At 35.8% G+C, this 17,981-nt stretch overlaps 1 protein-coding gene across 2 annotated transcripts in view; it reads left to right on the top strand.

Moving 5' to 3' along the window:
• The first annotated feature begins 37 nt into the window (after positions 1 to 37).
• Positions 38 to 17,981, top strand: part of DMGDH (dimethylglycine dehydrogenase) — a 40,217-nt gene continuing 22,273 nt past the window's right edge. Inside the window, exons 1-7 of one of the 2 annotated variants that reach the window (XM_087927189.1) lie at positions 38 to 376; positions 3,512 to 3,683; positions 5,982 to 6,080; positions 7,489 to 7,653; positions 8,782 to 8,986; positions 16,674 to 16,922; positions 17,245 to 17,443. In XM_087927189.1, coding sequence (XP_087783315.1) covers positions 3,624 to 3,683; positions 5,982 to 6,080; positions 7,489 to 7,653; positions 8,782 to 8,986; positions 16,674 to 16,922; positions 17,245 to 17,443 — 977 coding nt within the window. In that variant the 5' untranslated portion in view covers positions 38 to 376; positions 3,512 to 3,623. Of the gene's footprint in view, positions 377 to 840; positions 1,179 to 3,511; positions 3,684 to 5,981; positions 6,081 to 7,488; positions 7,654 to 8,781; positions 8,987 to 16,673; positions 16,923 to 17,244; positions 17,444 to 17,981 lie in introns of those variants that run through there. The other variant, XM_026717719.2, reaches the window with a different exon arrangement.

Here is a 17,981-nt window from a genome sequence, read left to right as displayed (position 1 = left end):
AGCCCGGGGCGGATTGGGAGAGGCCTGAAGGTTAGCTACGGAGGCAGCGAGTTCAGTGGTCTCCCTGCTGATCTCTTTCCGCCATAACTCGAGTGCGAGGCGTCCCCCTCGCAGGACTGTGTAAAGACGCTTATTTGCACAAGCATACGCAGAATGTGTATCTAAAAATACGCAAAAATGGAAGGGCCGTTTTGGAGCAGGCTTTTCCAAGTCTAATATTTTTGGAACGTGCCTTGAGCACAGCGGCTTCCATCATTCGCAACTACCTCCCCCTCGTCCCCACACGATGCACGGGGCCTTGGGAATCGTACTCCCAACTTTCGAATGATGCCAGGTGGGGGAAAGGCATTTCTTTTTCCCACCGAAAGACCGTGAGGTAACCTGCTATGATTTCCAACATACGTACATAGACACGTGTGTACATTTTAGTGGAGATAGAGATACCCCTACAGTTATTTCTCCGTACCCTGCTTAAGCAGCCCACATGTACCATTATCGGGATTTTAAAACAGTGCGCCTATTAGTAGACTTAGAATAACTTTATGAACGTGCACTAATTTCTACACTAGTAAAAAAAAAAAAAAGTCTGAAGATTTAGTTGGTCTTGTTTGGCTGCAATCTTTTCTCCAAACTTTCATGGAAAGCCAAGTTGAATTATTTCTTTAATCAGAGGCAGTAACCTACGCATCGGGCTCGCCTATGTGTATACCGTTGTCAGACTAAATATCAGGCGATGCCAAGATTCCCGCTGCATTTCTGCTTCCCGAGCCAGCCTCTCTTCGTCCCCTCAGATAGCCCTATTCCCCTCCGCCGCCCCCGATTCCCCTCTGCAACCACTTGAACGGAGTCCCAGGAGTGTCCGCGGGACGACGCAATCCGGACACTGTCTCCTCCCTCCCAGGAGGGTCGCTAAAGAAGCTGATTCTACCTATCGCCTGCAACGGGCGGTTCCGGGCCCCTCCGCTTAGGCTGCCAACTAAGGGAACTCGAAGTTTTTTGCTTGGTTTGAAAGGGAGGTCGGGGGGATCTTTGTGCCCCTTGCCATCCACTGGCGTCTTCGAGGGGAAAGCTATGCTCCGGGGAACGCGGAGATTGCTGTCAGTAAAACTGCGAGCTAAACAGCCCGCCTTTCTCGTACCTTCTCGAGGTTTTGCTTGCAGCCCGACCACTGACAGGTGGTGAGTCCGGCTTCAGCTCTCCCTTGTATGGTTGGTGGGGTATTTTGGCGTCTCTTTTTCAGACAGTACGAGGGCGAGGGTAATCCACAAAGATAGTTTTGGCTTCTGCACAGACATTGTAGTTTGCGGCGTGGTTTGCTCAAATAGCTACCTCGCCCCGTTCCTGTAGTTTGCCCGTACACACCTCTTAAATCCCCATTCCTAGATATTCCAGGACATTAAAACAACTTAAATATTACGGTGTGTGTGTGTGTGTGTGTGTTGCATGTGTGTTACTTCTTCCCAGAGTCCAAATAATCTCAAGTCCAGTATGTATTTGCATTTTATTCTACCCTTCCTCCAATGGAGGGGGGGGCTGGGCTACTGCATTCTTCTTTAATTAATAATTTTCAAACAAAAAGCAAGATAGAATAGTGCATGGATCAAAGTCATGCAAGAGACTTTGTGGCCAAGCACAAAGTTGAACTACTAAGCTGTCCCTGATCTAGTGACAGGATTGCTCACCCCATACTATTTAGGCGTGTATATACTGTATTTCATGCCTATTGCATGCCTGGTTAGATCCTTTAAAAAAGAGTGGCTAATGCTGCCAGTCAGAAACACACTGCAGTTATTTCACCTATTATTTTTCAATGGATTTTTGTTATTGTAGAAAAACAGAGAAGCAGAAAATATAGATTGATGAGTTGTGTATGATGAAATCTAGATATTCACTTAAATGACAGAATAATTGCGCAACAAATAACTGGAAATATCCTTGAATTTTATCCCTGTGCTTGCACAGCACACCTAGCTTGTTACGGAATTACTGTACTGTAATCTATTTTCTTGGATTGCTCAATACATTAAATTATAAGTTAACCAAGAAGTCAACTAAGTTGCCTAACAGGGTAAATAAGAAAAAGAAGCAAAGTTAAAACATTAAACTTAGTACATTGTGCAAATGCAAGCATTAAACTAACTGACGGTTAAATGTTACGGAAATTCAATTCATAAACCTATTCCTGGCATATTTTACATCAAACAAACACAGTTCATTGGTCTGTTTGTAAACTACTCTGCAGCATTTTAGAATAACTCAGTTGGCTTCTTGGATAATTACAGGTAGCCCTTGACTGTTGTGTTCATTTAGTGACTGTTCGAAGTTACAACAGTACTGAAAAAAAGTGAATTATGACCTTTTTTTCACACTTAAGACTGTTGTAGCATCCTGATGGTCACATGTTCAAAATTCAGGTGTTTGGCAACTGGTTCATACTTATGACAATTGTAGTATCCCAGGGTCATGTGATCACCTTTTGCAATCTTCTGACAAGCAAAGTAAATGGGAAAACCAGATGAATTTAACTATGTTACTAATTTAACAATTGCAGTGACTCACTTAACAAGAAGTGTAGCAAGAAAGATCATAAAATGGAGTAAAACTCACTTAACTGTTTTGCTTAGCAACAGAAATTTTGGGCTCAATTGTGGTCGTAAATCGAGGACTATCTGGGTATGTTGATGAAAATGAGATGTTTCTCCTTCATTTCTTATCTATAATTTATTATTCTGAATCCAACAGAACATGGATGAGCCATTCACATAGCTCCATATGGAATGCCTCCAGATTAGTTTTGCCTCTTGTGCATGATTTAACTTATATTATTTTTAAATAGGTGACATATTATGTAGTCTATCATTTGTAATTTTTTAACATTTTTGTACTCGTTCTTCTATTTTTGTTCTTATTACATAAAATCCATTAAAAAAGAATTATTAAACTATACTTTGGAACCTCTTTAGCAAATTATAATTAGACAGCATGTTGGCACAGTAAAAGATGTACAAATGGCATTAAACAATGCACAGAATTATTGTTGAAATTTTCAAGTTGCATGAATGTTCAGTTGATCAGGAATCATAGTCTAGAATCGCTATTGATATGCTATCTACCCATTTTGGAATCTCTGCAAAAGGATACTGGCAAAAATGGCTGATGGGCAGAAAGAGGCGAAGACGGACACCCACCCACCTCTTCAGCAGCACACTGGGTTTATCTATAGTTATGCAGATAATTGCTTTAATCTAGCAAGATTCTGTCTGTAAGTAAACAACAATAAAGAAATTAAGAAATAATTCCCCATGCCATTCTTGGTTTTTGATCCTGATGTTCGATCTAAAACTGTGCCAGTTAGTGTTTATCATTTTCATCTGTATAGCTCAAAATTCTATTAATGTCTTACAATTTAACTGTTAATAAAAGGTATACAAAGAACAGTTGATATATGTAACTTTATGTAAAGTATGCAGGAATAAGTATCCATCATTATATTTGTTCATTTGTCCCCCAGGGAACAAAAGCCATCTTCTGTAGAAACAAAATGGAAAGACACAGCAGAAACCGTAATTATTGGAGGTGGCTGTGTTGGTGTCAGTCTTGCCTATCATTTGGCCAAGGCTGGCATGAAGGATGTACTATTGTTGGAAAAATCTGAACTCACTGCTGGATCTACTTGGCATGCAGTAAGTGAATTTTCTAATGTTTTAAACATGGAACAAAACCTTCTGTGCTTAGGTCACAATTCATTTTAGACTAGAAATGGATTTCTGCGAGCCATTTAAATTACTGTGCAATCCAGTGTAGAATGTCATCCAGCTGAAACTCATTAATTACTGATGCCTAATGCTAGTGTAAAAGAACCAATTGTCCACTTGCAGCTGTTCTGGCAACCAACTGTACGCTCAGATTGAAGGAAATGTTCCTGGATTACTACTGTAATATGAAACCCAGAATGTTCAATAACTGTAACATTAGTTATGTTTTGTGGGACATGATATTTTGGAAGCCGATGTACAGAGCTTCAACAATAAGAAACAAATACGTGTAGAGGTAAAAATGGTAAGATCTACTGCATTTAAATAAAGATACATCAATCTTGTTTTCTGAACTTTTAGGGTTGCAGTCTAAGGAGAAAAATACTCTGATGTAATAGGAAAAGAAAGGTTGCATTCACTGATAAACATTCTATTTATATTTTAGTTAGTACACAAGACATCTTGCTCTGGAACACATAAGAGTGTCATCACCCAAGTGTCATCACTTGTTACAAAGAAGTTGTTTTCAGTAGCTTGCAGTCAGAGAGTAATCCTAGATACCAGATCATGTGTCATTTTATCATGCCAAGTTGGACACAACTAGAATGTACCATAATATCTAAGTTGGAAAACATTTGTGGTCATCATATATGTTCATATATATAGTAATCGTGAATAACTTTAGTTTCTAATAAGTTTTATAACAAATATTTTTCTTCTAATAGGAGAAGAAAATCACATTTAGTTTCTATCATTATTAGAAGCTAGAAAAATAATATCCTCAGTCTGAAAATCTTAAAGTACTAACTTTGCAATTGTTAGACTGTTTAGATATGCAAGTATGATTGCTACATTGATTTAGGCATGTATTAAGATGTACGGTTTAATCATTAAAAATCCTGTCCTTGAATATTTCTGCTGGAACTGAAATGGGATTAATGGTTTGATCTGTTTCCTTAGTGTACCAGGCTTTTTTTTATAATTCCTAAAGGAAGATCATAGAGTTTCCAAGAGTTCTCTGACAATGTTTAGAAAAATCTGAGCACTAGAAAGCTTTTCACCATGTCTTGTATTTTGTTAAATCTCTTTTCCAAATTTGCCCGATCAGAGGGGAAGGCTGACAAAATTGGAAGCCTTAGTCTTAGGTTCCAAAAGCTATCCCTTGGAAATATCTGGTAGTGTTGGATATCCCAGTGTTTGGAAATAACAGGACAGCACCTGGATCTCACTTAATATGTACTCGTCAACATGAGAAGGTGATTGCATAATAAAAGATACATCTGTCATTTTTTCTTGTCTAATGCAGTATTCCATTCTCTAGCGGGAGCCAATCCCTTTAACTAGTTTAGCTAACCTTTTATATACAAAGTGAGTAGGTTTCCACTTGGGTTTCTTGCAACATTGCAAAGTTGGATTCATGCAGCTACACGGGTAGAACACAATAACTAAGTAAGCCATTTACAAATCTTACTGAAGGACAAAATCAAAAAATTTTAAGCAGAGAATGAACCATATTGTTGCCTTGTAGTATTAACTGTGACTATATACTTGATCTGAATAATGCAGGATTTTTCACTCTTCTATGAAATGTGCATCACAAAAACATATAAAATATTAGCTAGAATAATTGTTAAAAATCTATTTGTCACTGATTAATGACTTTAGATGTTTGTTTAGTTTTATTGTATGTCACCTAGAGTCACTTACTCTTGATGGGCAGTTCTATAAATTAGATTAGATAGGTAAATAAATAAAGTATAGTAAGTAGGACTAAACCCGAAAAATTTTGAAATTTCCATAATTTGCTTTAAGGTTATTTTCTGTAAGCTTTAAGAAGGTTGCAAAATTCTTATCAATAGCTATAGTTGTTAGAAACTATATGCTTCTTACCTCATGATATCAATTTGTAGCTGCTAATTGTTCTAGGATTTTTTCACAATTGATACTTTTGACTTGAGAACAAATTTGATAGAAATTAAAAATAGTTTTGAAGGGGGTAAACTGAAGAATCTACAGCAAAATAAATTAAATATAAAATTTAGGAATTCATTTGAATAAACTGAAGTGAGGGGATGTTGGAAAAACTATATTAGAGATTTTAATGGGAATGGTAGTGATAAGTTGAACACAAAAACTGAAGCAAAACCTTAAATGTGATTATCCAAGAAAAAGTTAATGGAAATGAAATGATAAATGCTGTGAAAAAAAAATTATTTTTTTTTAAAGGCGGGTTTGACAACGTATTTCCATCCTGGAATAAATCTAAAGAAAATCCATCATTACAGCATCAAGCTTTATGAAAAGTTAGAGGAGGAGACAGGACAGGTAATAATACCTAATTTACCAAAATTAATTAATAATTATGTGAAATACACAATTTTAGAATGATTTGATTGGCTGGAACTGTTTAACTATGAGAATAGCATTTTTAATTAATGAAACAAATATTAAGTAAATACGTCATTAATATGTAGTTTTGAATGCTTGTATAGTGTATAACTAATACGTTTTAATGCCTCAAAGGTATCTGCAGATATTAATCGTTTTATTATATCCTGGCATCCTTATTCATCTACAGTTTCTCTGGAAATTATAGTATATTACATGTGAATTCATGTTGAACCCTTTTATCTGTGGCACACTTTGATTAATAACTTTAAAAATTTGAAAGTACTGCATATTGTTTACATCTGTGATGGAGAACAAATAAATACAATGAAAATGCTTAAAGGCAAAGTTCAGGTTGATGCAATAACCACATCGATGAAGCAAAATCAAAGACCAGATGATCTTTGTCATCAAAAAGTAAGTCTCTATTGCAGGTGTGTCAAACTCAAGGCCGGATGCGCTGGCCACCCCCACCCCTGGTTTAGTTGCAATACGTCACGTGAGGACGTGTCATTGCAAGTTTGACACCACTGCTATATTGTATCCTTTATGGAAATCAGGGATAATTTATTTATTTTTCTTCTGTATATATATTTTGAATCATGCTCAGTAAAGTTGATGGAAAAATGCTTTCAATTTTTCTCCACAAAGGATGAAAGGTTTTGGTGTAATTCTCCTGAATGGGATGCCACTTTATTACTTCAGCCCAGTCATCTTGCTAGTAGTCTTCAGATTTTGATTTTCCATCCTTTAGTTAAACTGAATTTATTATGAGGGAACATTTTCCATGGTGCTTTTTCATATTCATTAGTTAGGGAGACAAGATTATGGAATCAGTGCTTAGTATATAGTACATTATATTAGTATATAGCATATTAGTATATTTTTTACTATGCTTGGTAAAAAAAAATCCTAACAACACATCATCTGCTAACTGGCAATTATAAAATAAGTTCAGAAATACTGTTTAGAATAAATTCTAAAGCATCATAAATATAAAAATGTGATTTAATTTTTTTTGAAGCCTCCTTCAGATACATTTTGAGCAAGACATCAAACCCAGTGGAAATGTTTTTTTAAATAAATGGAAAAATATATTCCCATAGTTCATAATAAGATCGTTCAGATATAGGACATATTAAAATATAACATATGTAGCTTTTCTAGTTTTTCTTTTCTAAGATTTCTAATATTAGTAACTATTTTATTTAATATGATGAGGATCCTAGTTCCAGATATATTTTATTATAATTATTTTGAACTTTACTGAATTATATATAAGTGCTTATGAATGTTTGATTTTGAAAGCTGATGGGTTTTTACTGTTTTGTTTTGTTTCTCTCAGGCTGTGGGGTTTCATTGCCCAGGGAGTGTTAGAATTGCGTCAACTCCAACAAGAGTGGATGAATTTAAATATCAAATGACTCGAGCAGGTTGGCACCCCACAGAGCAATATCTTATTGAACCAGAAAAAGTGCAAGAATTATTTCCGTTATTAAACATGGAAAAGGTATACGAATAATATTTATTTACAATACCTGTAAAATATTTAAGAAATACAAGGAACATGTCTTAATGTAAAATTATTTTTAAATGTTTTTATCAGCAGAGTTTTCACTGAAGGTTTGGCAACGATGAAAAGAATGTGCAGTAAAGAATGTACACTTTTCCTACTGGTATCTCATGATTTATCACTTGTTGTTTGTATCTTATGATTATGATTGTATCTTATGATTTATGATCTATGGCATATCACTTTGTTATTTGTAGGTACACTGAGAGCTTATGCATTGGAGACAAATTCCATATGTGTCCAATCATACTTGGCTAATAAAGAATTCTATTCGAAAGAAGAAATGAACAATAATGAGCTATGCAAGAATAGAATCAGTCTTAATAAAGCAATTGGAAGCCATTGTTTCAAGGACCCAATTTAAAAAATACATCCTTTTTCTGCTTCCAAAATTGAGCTCATTGTATCTGCACAAGGATGAGACATCTCCAATACATGTTAGCAAACTGGGGGTTTTTGAGAAAGGGAAAATTATTAAATACATTACTGGAGAATATTTGTATTAACTATAATCAATTTTAAGTAATTTAAATACAAGTAAAGTTTAATTTTATCCTAATTCTCAGTTGTTTAGAGTATGGCTGTGCATTTCTTGGATCAGACTTAAACTATTGAAGCTTAGCTTGGAGTGGGAGAAGGAGATCATGTCATCTGTAAGCTACATATACAAATATATTGATTTGTTTTGTAGCCTATACTAGTGCAGAGGCAGAAATAAGTCTTAAATACTAATATTTATAGAAGAACTTGAAAATCCTGTGAAGGTCAACTTTTGTTTGCAATCTATTGTTTATGACATACATTGGTGTCTGATAAGTAAAACAAGCAGGCTAACAATAATAGAATAAGATAGATAAAAGTGGACAATTCCTAATTTAACATTAAAACAAATTAACATGAAGTAGTTGCTTTTTTTATTCCATATGGAAAGATTTTGAATTTCTACAAGTTATATATTGCTGCCAAGTTTTGTATTCACACCTTTCCTACTTTCTACTGGCTGTGAAACCAGGGACAAAAAGTAAAACTAATATAAGTAAAGTAAATTAATTCTGTTTGATACAGGTTTTAGCTGGTCTGTACAATCCAGGAGATGGTCATATAGATCCTTATTCACTTACTATGGCGTTGGCTGCAGGAGCTAGGAAATATGGAGCTCATTTAAATTATCCAGTTCAAGTAACTAATTTAAAATGTAGACTAGACGGAACATGGGAAGTTGAAACTCCACATGGAACAATTAAAGCAAACAGAATTGTGAATACAGCTGGTAAGTGATGAATTATACTTTCTTGCCTTTATAGTTTAACTATAGGCATAAGAAAATTCAATCTGGGCAGGAAGATGTAACTTGCATATCTAACTATTAATGTTTTAGGAAATACATTACAAAATAAAGTAATAATTTGCTTTTCACTTCACATTTCATGATCTCGTGGAATTTTTTGCTCTGCTATTTATACAAATATTTCATTATTCACCTTTTAAGTTTAAATGATGACAATAATAGAGAATCTAAGTTAATTTATCCTTAGCTTCATTACATAAATCAGTGGATCTAAATTGCGCACAAATATATAGGATGAAGATACAATGCCAGATTTCCAAAGTATAGATCTAACTGAAGGCTCATCCATACAGTCCTTTTTCCTATACTTTTCTCCTATCAGCCAGGAAGAGCTAGATGACAGGAAAGAATTGAGTTGCATGACTGCTCAGTACTGTAGGTATTGTGACAACAGACAATAGCACATTCTTGGGGCTTGAGGGTGTGTGACACATGTTATTATGCAGTGGAGTGCTCTTGGCTACATCTGCTAAATGTTATCAAAATGATTATTAACCAGTTGACGTAATAACCATTAGCTGGCAACAAAGAAAGCTTCTGTATTATTTGGATGTTATCTAAAGATCTGCTGGAACCATACAAATGAGATGCAGACAATGGATAAACGGTTTTGAAGAGCCGGTGTTTGAGAAATGATTTTGTTACACATGTGTAGATTGAAATGTCAGTTTATCCATCAAAAAAAGGAGAGCAGTGGCTTGTGTGATGTGTACGCTGGCTGACAATTGGCAGGCTCATGGTCAAGATCCAATTGCTGCATGACTTCCGAGGTAGGAGAATCTTGATCCGCTCTCCTACATCAGGGGTTTTGCTCGTGGGCAGCCTTTCGAGACGAAGTTAGATCCTGGTGGGATCACTCAAGTAAGGAAAAACTCCTGGAGCCGAAATGGGAAGTGCAATCCCGGAGGTGAAGAAGGGAGCCCGAAGCACAGGGCAAAAGAAGTCAGCCAGCTAGGCTGGCCCGAAGATGTGACAGAACAACTTTGAGAAGGAAGCGGAGAGACGAGATCGAATTTGGAGTCCGGGAAAGAGGTCGAAAAGAATCGGTGTTGGATTATAACTAATAGATAAATCTGAAAGGTAATTGGTACATGTGTGAAGTGCCAGAGCTGAAGGGGGAAAGTGGAAAGTGGCGGCAAGAATGAGCTATTTACCCATAGCTCTGGATAAAGTGGAAAATTGCTTTTACAAAGGAAAGTGGAAAGGAAAGAAGAGTGACTATTGATGAGGAAAGTTTTGTATTTCTGGTCACATGAATATACTGCGGAGAGTATTTTATAGCGGACAAAAACTGAAACTTTGAAATTTTTGAAAGTGATCAGAGGAGTGACAGTGCAATTCGTGGAGGCAGACATTGTGACAGGGAGAGCGGAGTAAGGAGACTGAACTGAGAATTGAGACTTGAAGTTATTTCTGGATATAATTGGATTACTAAGGAAACACTAGGAAAAAAGAAATAAATAAAATTTCTCAATTTTGTTTTGATTATCTCCTCTCAATTCAAATCATTATATTTATACTTTTGTCTGTTCTGTTTCAATTTTATATTATCTTTTCTCATTAAACAAATTTTCTCCTGTAGTTACTAATTGTAGTATGACACCTTTATATCTTTAAATTACATCCATTCAACTCTTATTTAAACTTCAATATATACCTTAAGGTTATGACCTTCAATATAATACATAATACATAACTTCCAATCGAATTCTGCTTGGTACATTCTTATAATACACACTATATTCTTTAAAAAAAAGAAAGATTGTAAATATATGTAATTATAAACTCTCATTCCATTCCAGTTCAGTTCTATCATTAATAATCATTAAAATCTTAACTTCTTTAACACTTCTTTTCAATTAAATATCATACTTCCTTAAAAACTCATATAATCTCCATAATTAATTTTTCCCTTATTTCTCTTCACATATGTTTTATAAATCATTAAATATACCTTTTGTTACATTTATTGACAAGCATTCTGATAGCTTATGATAGCTATTTTATCAGACATTTTACTCATACATTGTTTCATATTTTCTAAAATATTTCTGCTTCTAATATAACCATACTATCTTATGTACCTTTGCAGAATCCCTTTTTCCATTAAGTTTTCACCCATTATCTCTAAATAGGCTCTGTTTCTCTATATTTTGCTTCTGTCATTTATAACTTCTTTTCCTTTCTTTCTTCCCTCTCATCTTCTCCCTCCCCTTTTTACCCCCTTGTCTCTCTACTTCTAATTCTCTCTTCTGCATTTCCCTCTTCTGTGGCTTTCTGATTTTATACTTATTTTTCACTCTATTTTCGGGGGGGAATTGTTTTTCCCAATCTTAAACTTTCCATTCTCTTTCCCCTCTTTCCTTCCCCCCCATCTAAGATTACTTGTTCATTAAAGATGGCTTCTCCTTTGTCGCAATCTTCTTGTTCTGCAGGCATTTCTTGTTGTTTCTCATAATTCCCAAATCTCCATTTCTAAAAACTGAAATATGAAGCCAAAAGAACCTCTCCCTTCTTGTGCATCTTATTTGTACTTTTTAAGTTCCATTTTCAATTCTTCTAAAAGTGGAGCCATTTTAAACAGTTTTAAACAACCACCCAATTGATTTTAGTCATTAAAAACAATAACCAAGAATCCAGAAATCATCAAGTAATCCAGATAGTCCCGAGTTATATCTTCTTATTTCTTTTTCGACTTTCTCTTCCTGGGGTTTTTGTTGCGATATTTCAGTTAGAATGTATTTTTTGGAAGTCTTGTTGAGATTTTGCTGTAAGTTCTTTTTTAATTCCACGCACTCCTCCCTTCCAGATCCTACCCTTTTATTCTTTTTCTCTCCTTTCTTGTTTTCAAAAGCTTTTAATTATCCAGAAATCTTTATTATCCCTTTGACTTTTTATTTTCAGCATTAAATGCCTATTGATGTCAAAGTGGATTTTTTTCCAATTTCTTGCTTAAGTCTCTTAGCTGTCAGTATAGGAAAAGGAAAAAACCAAAATTTTTTCCTCTTCTGTTTCCTTCACAGGTTAAAAATCTTCTTAGGGAACAATGTTATTGTTTTTTGATAGTTTCAATTCCAGGGTATCTTATTTGTTGCTTTTGCTGTTTGACCTGGTCAGCCTAAACTTTCTCTTCTTATCTTCCTCCTGCACATTCTTTTCTGGTCGAGTTCTTCTTTGTGGTGGCCATTTCTGACCACCGCTGCAACCGCCTTCGGGAAAGGGAGTAATGGCCAGCTGGGGAGGAGAGATGCGGCTCTCCTCAACCCTGATGGCAGTCTCCTCCCTCTTCACCACCTCTACGGGGTGGCTTAGCCCCAAAACCAGCCGGCTCGGGGCGCTCCAGCGGCGAGCACGGATTGAAGCCTCGCAGAGACGAGGCTTCGGTCTGTCGCTGAAGAAGCTCAAACCGGAAGTCCGGGTTTCATAGTAATTTTTGATAGTTATGTAGGAGACCTGCCAGACCAAGCCAAGCAAAGCAGATTGCCAACCCTGGCTGCATCATCTAAAGCAATCTCCACACATGCCCTATATTGTCTGTAGAGTGATCCATGGGTAAGAAAAAGGGCATCACAATAACCGTTTCCCTGGCATACCTGCCTTCTCTGCTTATACTACCCTTGGCAAAGAAGGGAGCAAATTGGGAGCAGATTCTCTTATCCTGTGGATCAGTTCATGAGAACTGGCACCAAATTAGAGTATTGGCACCAAACTCTCAATTACTGCATATATCATTTTCTTTCCAAGTGGGAAAGAAGTGGGGTAGAGGCATCTAGTCAGCTGCCCCTGTGTACAGTAAAATTCTGTAATGCTATCCCTTTTATTTATTAATGTGAAAACTTTTAATAGTGGCAATGGTTTTAAAAAATGGGATCCATAACATGGGAAGTTTCCTTATTTGATTTGTAATGCCATTTAATCTTTATGTAAAAATCTTTATGTTCTTATGATGAAGCAGTGTACAGAATAGTTAAAAACAAAATGTAATAATAAAAGTACAGAAAAAAACAAAGAGCATAGCATAGAATAACACCCAAAATGTAATTTGAGTTCCAAAATGAGTTCCTGTATGTCCCTGGCCCAGCCAGCCCTTTTCTTGAAGGGCAACAGGGTCACAGCCATGCAGACTTTGAGGGGAGTGATATCCCAGGTTGAAATTTTGACTTAGCATTGGGAATAGGGTACAAATGAGCAACCCATTAAGAAAGTACTTTGAGAAAATATTATTTAGTGCTGAAAAAAAGAAATTTGAAAAAAGACTTTAGAAAGCCCTGCCGTGATATTATTTGGTATAAGATGAGGCAAAACGAACTGTGACGGACTTTCAAGATTCTTTGACCATACCCTTCAAGAGTGTTTCTTAACTTTCATGCTGGCTGGGGAATTCTGGAAGGTGAAGTTCACACATCTTATAATTGTTGAGGTTGAGAAACACTGCCCCACAACAATAAAGGAGCTTTTCTGGAATTCCTTCATCCTCTTGTTTCTTGACCTGGCTTACCTCTAAGGACAGACAGGAAATATCTGGGAAAGCAACAGCAAAATACGGAGATGAGAAAGAAGAAAACAATCCCTAAAGAAAAGGCAGGTATGGATAGGTCTACACAGGTTTTTCTCATTCTCTCATTAAGTTAATAACTGAAGTATCCCTTGATTCAATGTTTAGCCAAAAGAATATTTGGAGCTAATGCAGTATTGATTACTGCCCTGAGAATGTTCTAGGCAAACAAAACTATGTAGTCTCCTAAAACTGTTGGAGCCAATCTTCTTCCTTTGTTCCATATCCTCCTCCTCAAAACAAATAATTTGCTCTGTTTTTTCATGCCAGGCTTAGTGTAGTAAGTTCAGAGTGGATTTTGTAGAGAACAGCTTACCTTTAGGTCTCATTCATTTGCTCAGTTTCAGAGCATACATTACGCAATGTCCAAAGCATAATTCAGACCGTTCAGTAACTTGCCTAGCTGCTGTTTCATGGTTACATCATTACTTCTGTTATTGTCACAACTTTTATGGAGTCCAATGGCCTTTTAAAGCAAAAAACACAGTAAATATTTCTCACAAATATTTTCCCTTGTCCACTTTGTGGTTCGCTATTTAACACCCCAAATTATGTGCTGTGTTACTATTCAGGCCATTTGCAAACTTGTGTTTTTTGTTGTTGGAAGGCAACTCTTTAATTTGAAGATAATTTGAAGATAGTGGTAAATTTTTGGTAATAAAATGGCAAGTAGAAAGGCTCACTTCCACATAAGAAGGAAGGGGTTAGAAAGAATGAGAAGTTTAACCTTTGCTTTGTTTCCAATCTTTGTTTTATGACTTGGTCTTCATAAAAAATAGCTTTGGAATTGAATCCATATCTCTTTAAACAAAATTCGTTCTATTTAAGTACATGTGTGCAAAAAGTTTCAAGATTAATCCAAGACGTTTAATGGCTTTAAATATCTGGGTGTTGTACTAAGGTTTAGGTAGAAAGAGGTTCCAGCTGAAAATATACCATGAGTAGCATAGAGATGCTTGGTAGACCTTTCTTTTTCTTTCTTTTTTTCTTTCTGTCTGTCTGTCTGTCTTTTTCTTTCTGCATGTCTTCTTCCTTCCTTCTTTCCTTCCTTCCTTCCTTCCTTCCTTCCTTCCTTCCTTCCTTCCTTCCTTCCTTCCTCTTAAAAGGAAGTAATTTTGTGTTTGCTGTGTTAAACTATTTGAACCTAGATGTTTGGCTTAACTTCTATACACAATTCAATTCGTACTATACCCCAATTACAGGTAGTCCCCAACTTACAACCATTTGTACAACTATTCGAAGTTACAAAAATGACTTATGACTGTTCCACATAAGGAAGGAAGGAAGGAAGGAAGGGAGACAGACAGAAACATCTTCGTAGTCATGTGATCAAAGTTCAGATGCTTAGCAACTGATTCATTTTTATGATGGTTGCATTTCATCATGTGGGATCATGTGATCAACTTTTGCAACCTGACAAGCAAAGTCAATAGGGAAGCTGGACTCATTTTCCAGCTGTGTTACTAACTTAACAATTGCAAAAAACAAAAAAAGTAAAACAACTGTTTTGGTCATTTAACAACTGTTTTGCTTTAACAACAGAAATTTTGAGCTCAACTGTGGTCGTAAGTAGAGAACCAGCTGTATTCTCCTCTGGAAATAGTGCAATCTACCTTCTATAAGACAGTGTTTCATATTCCTACGTGTGCTTCATGTCTAGAAGATCATTTGTCTGAGTTGGAAACTTGTGTTTGTCTGGTGATCTTTAATCTCTGACTAAAGTTTAACTTTTGTACAGCCAGTCTGATTCTCATAATTCATGATAAATTTCATTTAGCCTGGAATATGACCTTATTGGAAAAACTGCAAGCTTATGCTTTTTCCACAAGGTTTATGCTGTCTGTGGATTACAATCAACAAAGGTACTGTCAAAGTAGCAAGCCCTGGACTTTGAACTATAAAATGAATTTGAGTTTGCAGCTGGCTAAATATCTTGGAACTGCCCAACCACTGTAGATACCTATCTCAGATTCACTTCAACATCTTGCTCTGTTAAAAGGGTGATTTACTAAAATTCCTTACTTAGGAAAACCTACTGTTGTTGCTCAGGGACAGTATATTTTGCTTCACTGTGAATTTTACAGATACCTTCTTAGAAAGTTTGTTATACCTTTTATAGGAAGACTTTCTAGATTATCCAGCTAAATTTTATACAGTGCATATGCAACTGTACATAGCAAAGGAATATTGGGAAAGCTGGAATGGGGGCATTATTTGTTTACTTTGGTTCTTGTATTTATATACCATCCAACAACTGAAGTATATAGCATCTATATATATAAAAATTAAATACCACAATATACCATTTCCAGAACTGTAAAGCCTACAAACCTGAAATTTGGCACATATGTTCCTCTTGGCTTCTAAGTGCTCACTAAGAAAGGGCTTTTTGAAATGACCATCAGAGTATTAATATTTTGTATATTATTAACACATTCTGATGCTAAGGAGTTCTACTCTCACTCCCCACTTGAAAAGAAATCTGTTCCAAATGCAAAACACAAGCAGAGGAGAGAAGTTTCAGTTTCAGTTTTAGTTTCACAGCAGCAACCAGCTTTAGTACAGAACAGTTGAGCTAAGCCACGCCCAGCCTCCTTGCTGTCTCCTTGCTCACAGATCAAATATTGTTTCAGTTTCCATTTTTCAGTTTCCAAACAACCCTCAACTTTCACACACTGACAGGACACTAGCCAGATGAATACCGATGGATGCTGGTAGGCAGAGGCACAATTTTCCCCCTTATTTTCCTCCCCCAAAACTAAGCCCGATCACATAGTTTCGTAGCGAACCACAGGTATAGAGCTAGTATGTAAATAAACCTGAAGTTATCCTGTTTATATTTGGGCTATATTTGACTTTTTTGTAGTATTAGTTGGATACATTATAATAGACCGCTGCAGCCCAGGCATAAGTATCTTGGTTGTGATTTCCTTGAACCACTGTCGTATTTAAAAATATTGAATTCTACTTTTTAAATATTGTACTTAAAATTGTACTTTGTTGGCCAGAATCATGTCATTCTAATATTTATATTTTTGTACATTATGTTTTTAGGTTTCTGGGCCCGAGAAATAGGTAGAATGATTGGACTGAATCATCCACTTATACCTGTTCACCACCAATATATTGTTACTGGAACTATCCCAGAAGTGAAAGTCCTGAAGAAGGAATTGGCTGTTCTTCGTGATTTAGAAGGTTCATATTATTTAAGACAAGAAAGAGACGGGCTTTTATTAGGGCCATATGAAGGTCAAGAAAAAATGAAACTGCAGAAATCTTGGGTAGAAGATGGAGTCCCACCAGGTAATTTTGCTTGGGAAAAAAAAACTTCATTGATATATGCTAGGAGCTCAGACCTGTTAATTGGATTTTTACATTATATACATATATCTATGAAAACAAAAAAGAGTTTTTGGCAGTCTTGCTTATGAATGTATGCTGGTCATTGCTTCCTTGTTGTACCCTTCCATATTTATATCCAAATGTATATTTTTTGCGTACACGTCCAATATTATAACATTGGAGACTTATTGAGAACAGGAACATTTGCTTGCTCTGTATAAAATAGAAAATATATTAAAGTGGGAAGACAATACAAACAAAATGTATCAAACTTTTTTTTAAGGATTTGGAAAGGAGCTTTTTGAATCTGATTTAGATCGAATAATTGATCATGTCGAGGCTGCTATGGAAATGGTCCCTGTCCTGAGAGAAGCAGATATTATCAATGTAGTTGCAGGTCCTATAACATATTCACCAGATATTCTGCCAATGGTGGGACCACATCAGAGCGTTCATAATTACTGGGTGGCCATTGGTTTTGGGTAAGTAAGTTGATTCTTTAAGGTATTGGTCATTACTGAAAAAAGTTTGTGAAATTACTGTGAAATTGTGAAATCGATTGTGAAATCTTTACTGCAAAAATAAAATAGAAATAAAATATAAATCACAGGTATCTGTGCCTAATTTTCCTTTTTTCAGAAAAGGAGTTTGAAGACTTGCTGTAGGTCATGATATGAAATTGTGATTAGGACATTAAAAATTAAAAACCATCAAATTGAGAGAGCATTCACTGAGAGTTATTAAAAATCTTTATTTGTTTGTTGAAAGAAAATGCAATGTACCTCTAGTATCAGAGGACTTTATTGTTTTAATCATTCAAATGTGTCTGATTCTTGGCCACTTTATAGACAAGTGTTCTTTATGCTACTCCGTCAAGCGCAGCTTCCTTCAGTTGTTGGATGTGCATTATTGTATCAGTTTTGATGTTATCAGACCAGCCTGTTTCTTGCTTGCCCCTTCTTGTCCCACTAACCATTCCTAGTTTCATTGAGTTCTTCAATAAATTTGCACACATGACTT

This window comes from Pseudonaja textilis, chromosome 2 (assembly GCF_049901715.1).
Source record: "Pseudonaja textilis isolate UNSWEBS1 chromosome 2, rPseTex1.2, whole genome shotgun sequence".
In the NCBI taxonomy this organism is placed as follows: domain Eukaryota; kingdom Metazoa; phylum Chordata; class Lepidosauria; order Squamata; family Elapidae; genus Pseudonaja; species Pseudonaja textilis.
Note: the sequence above shows the minus strand (reverse complement) of the source record. Positions and strands in the feature narration are given on the sequence as shown.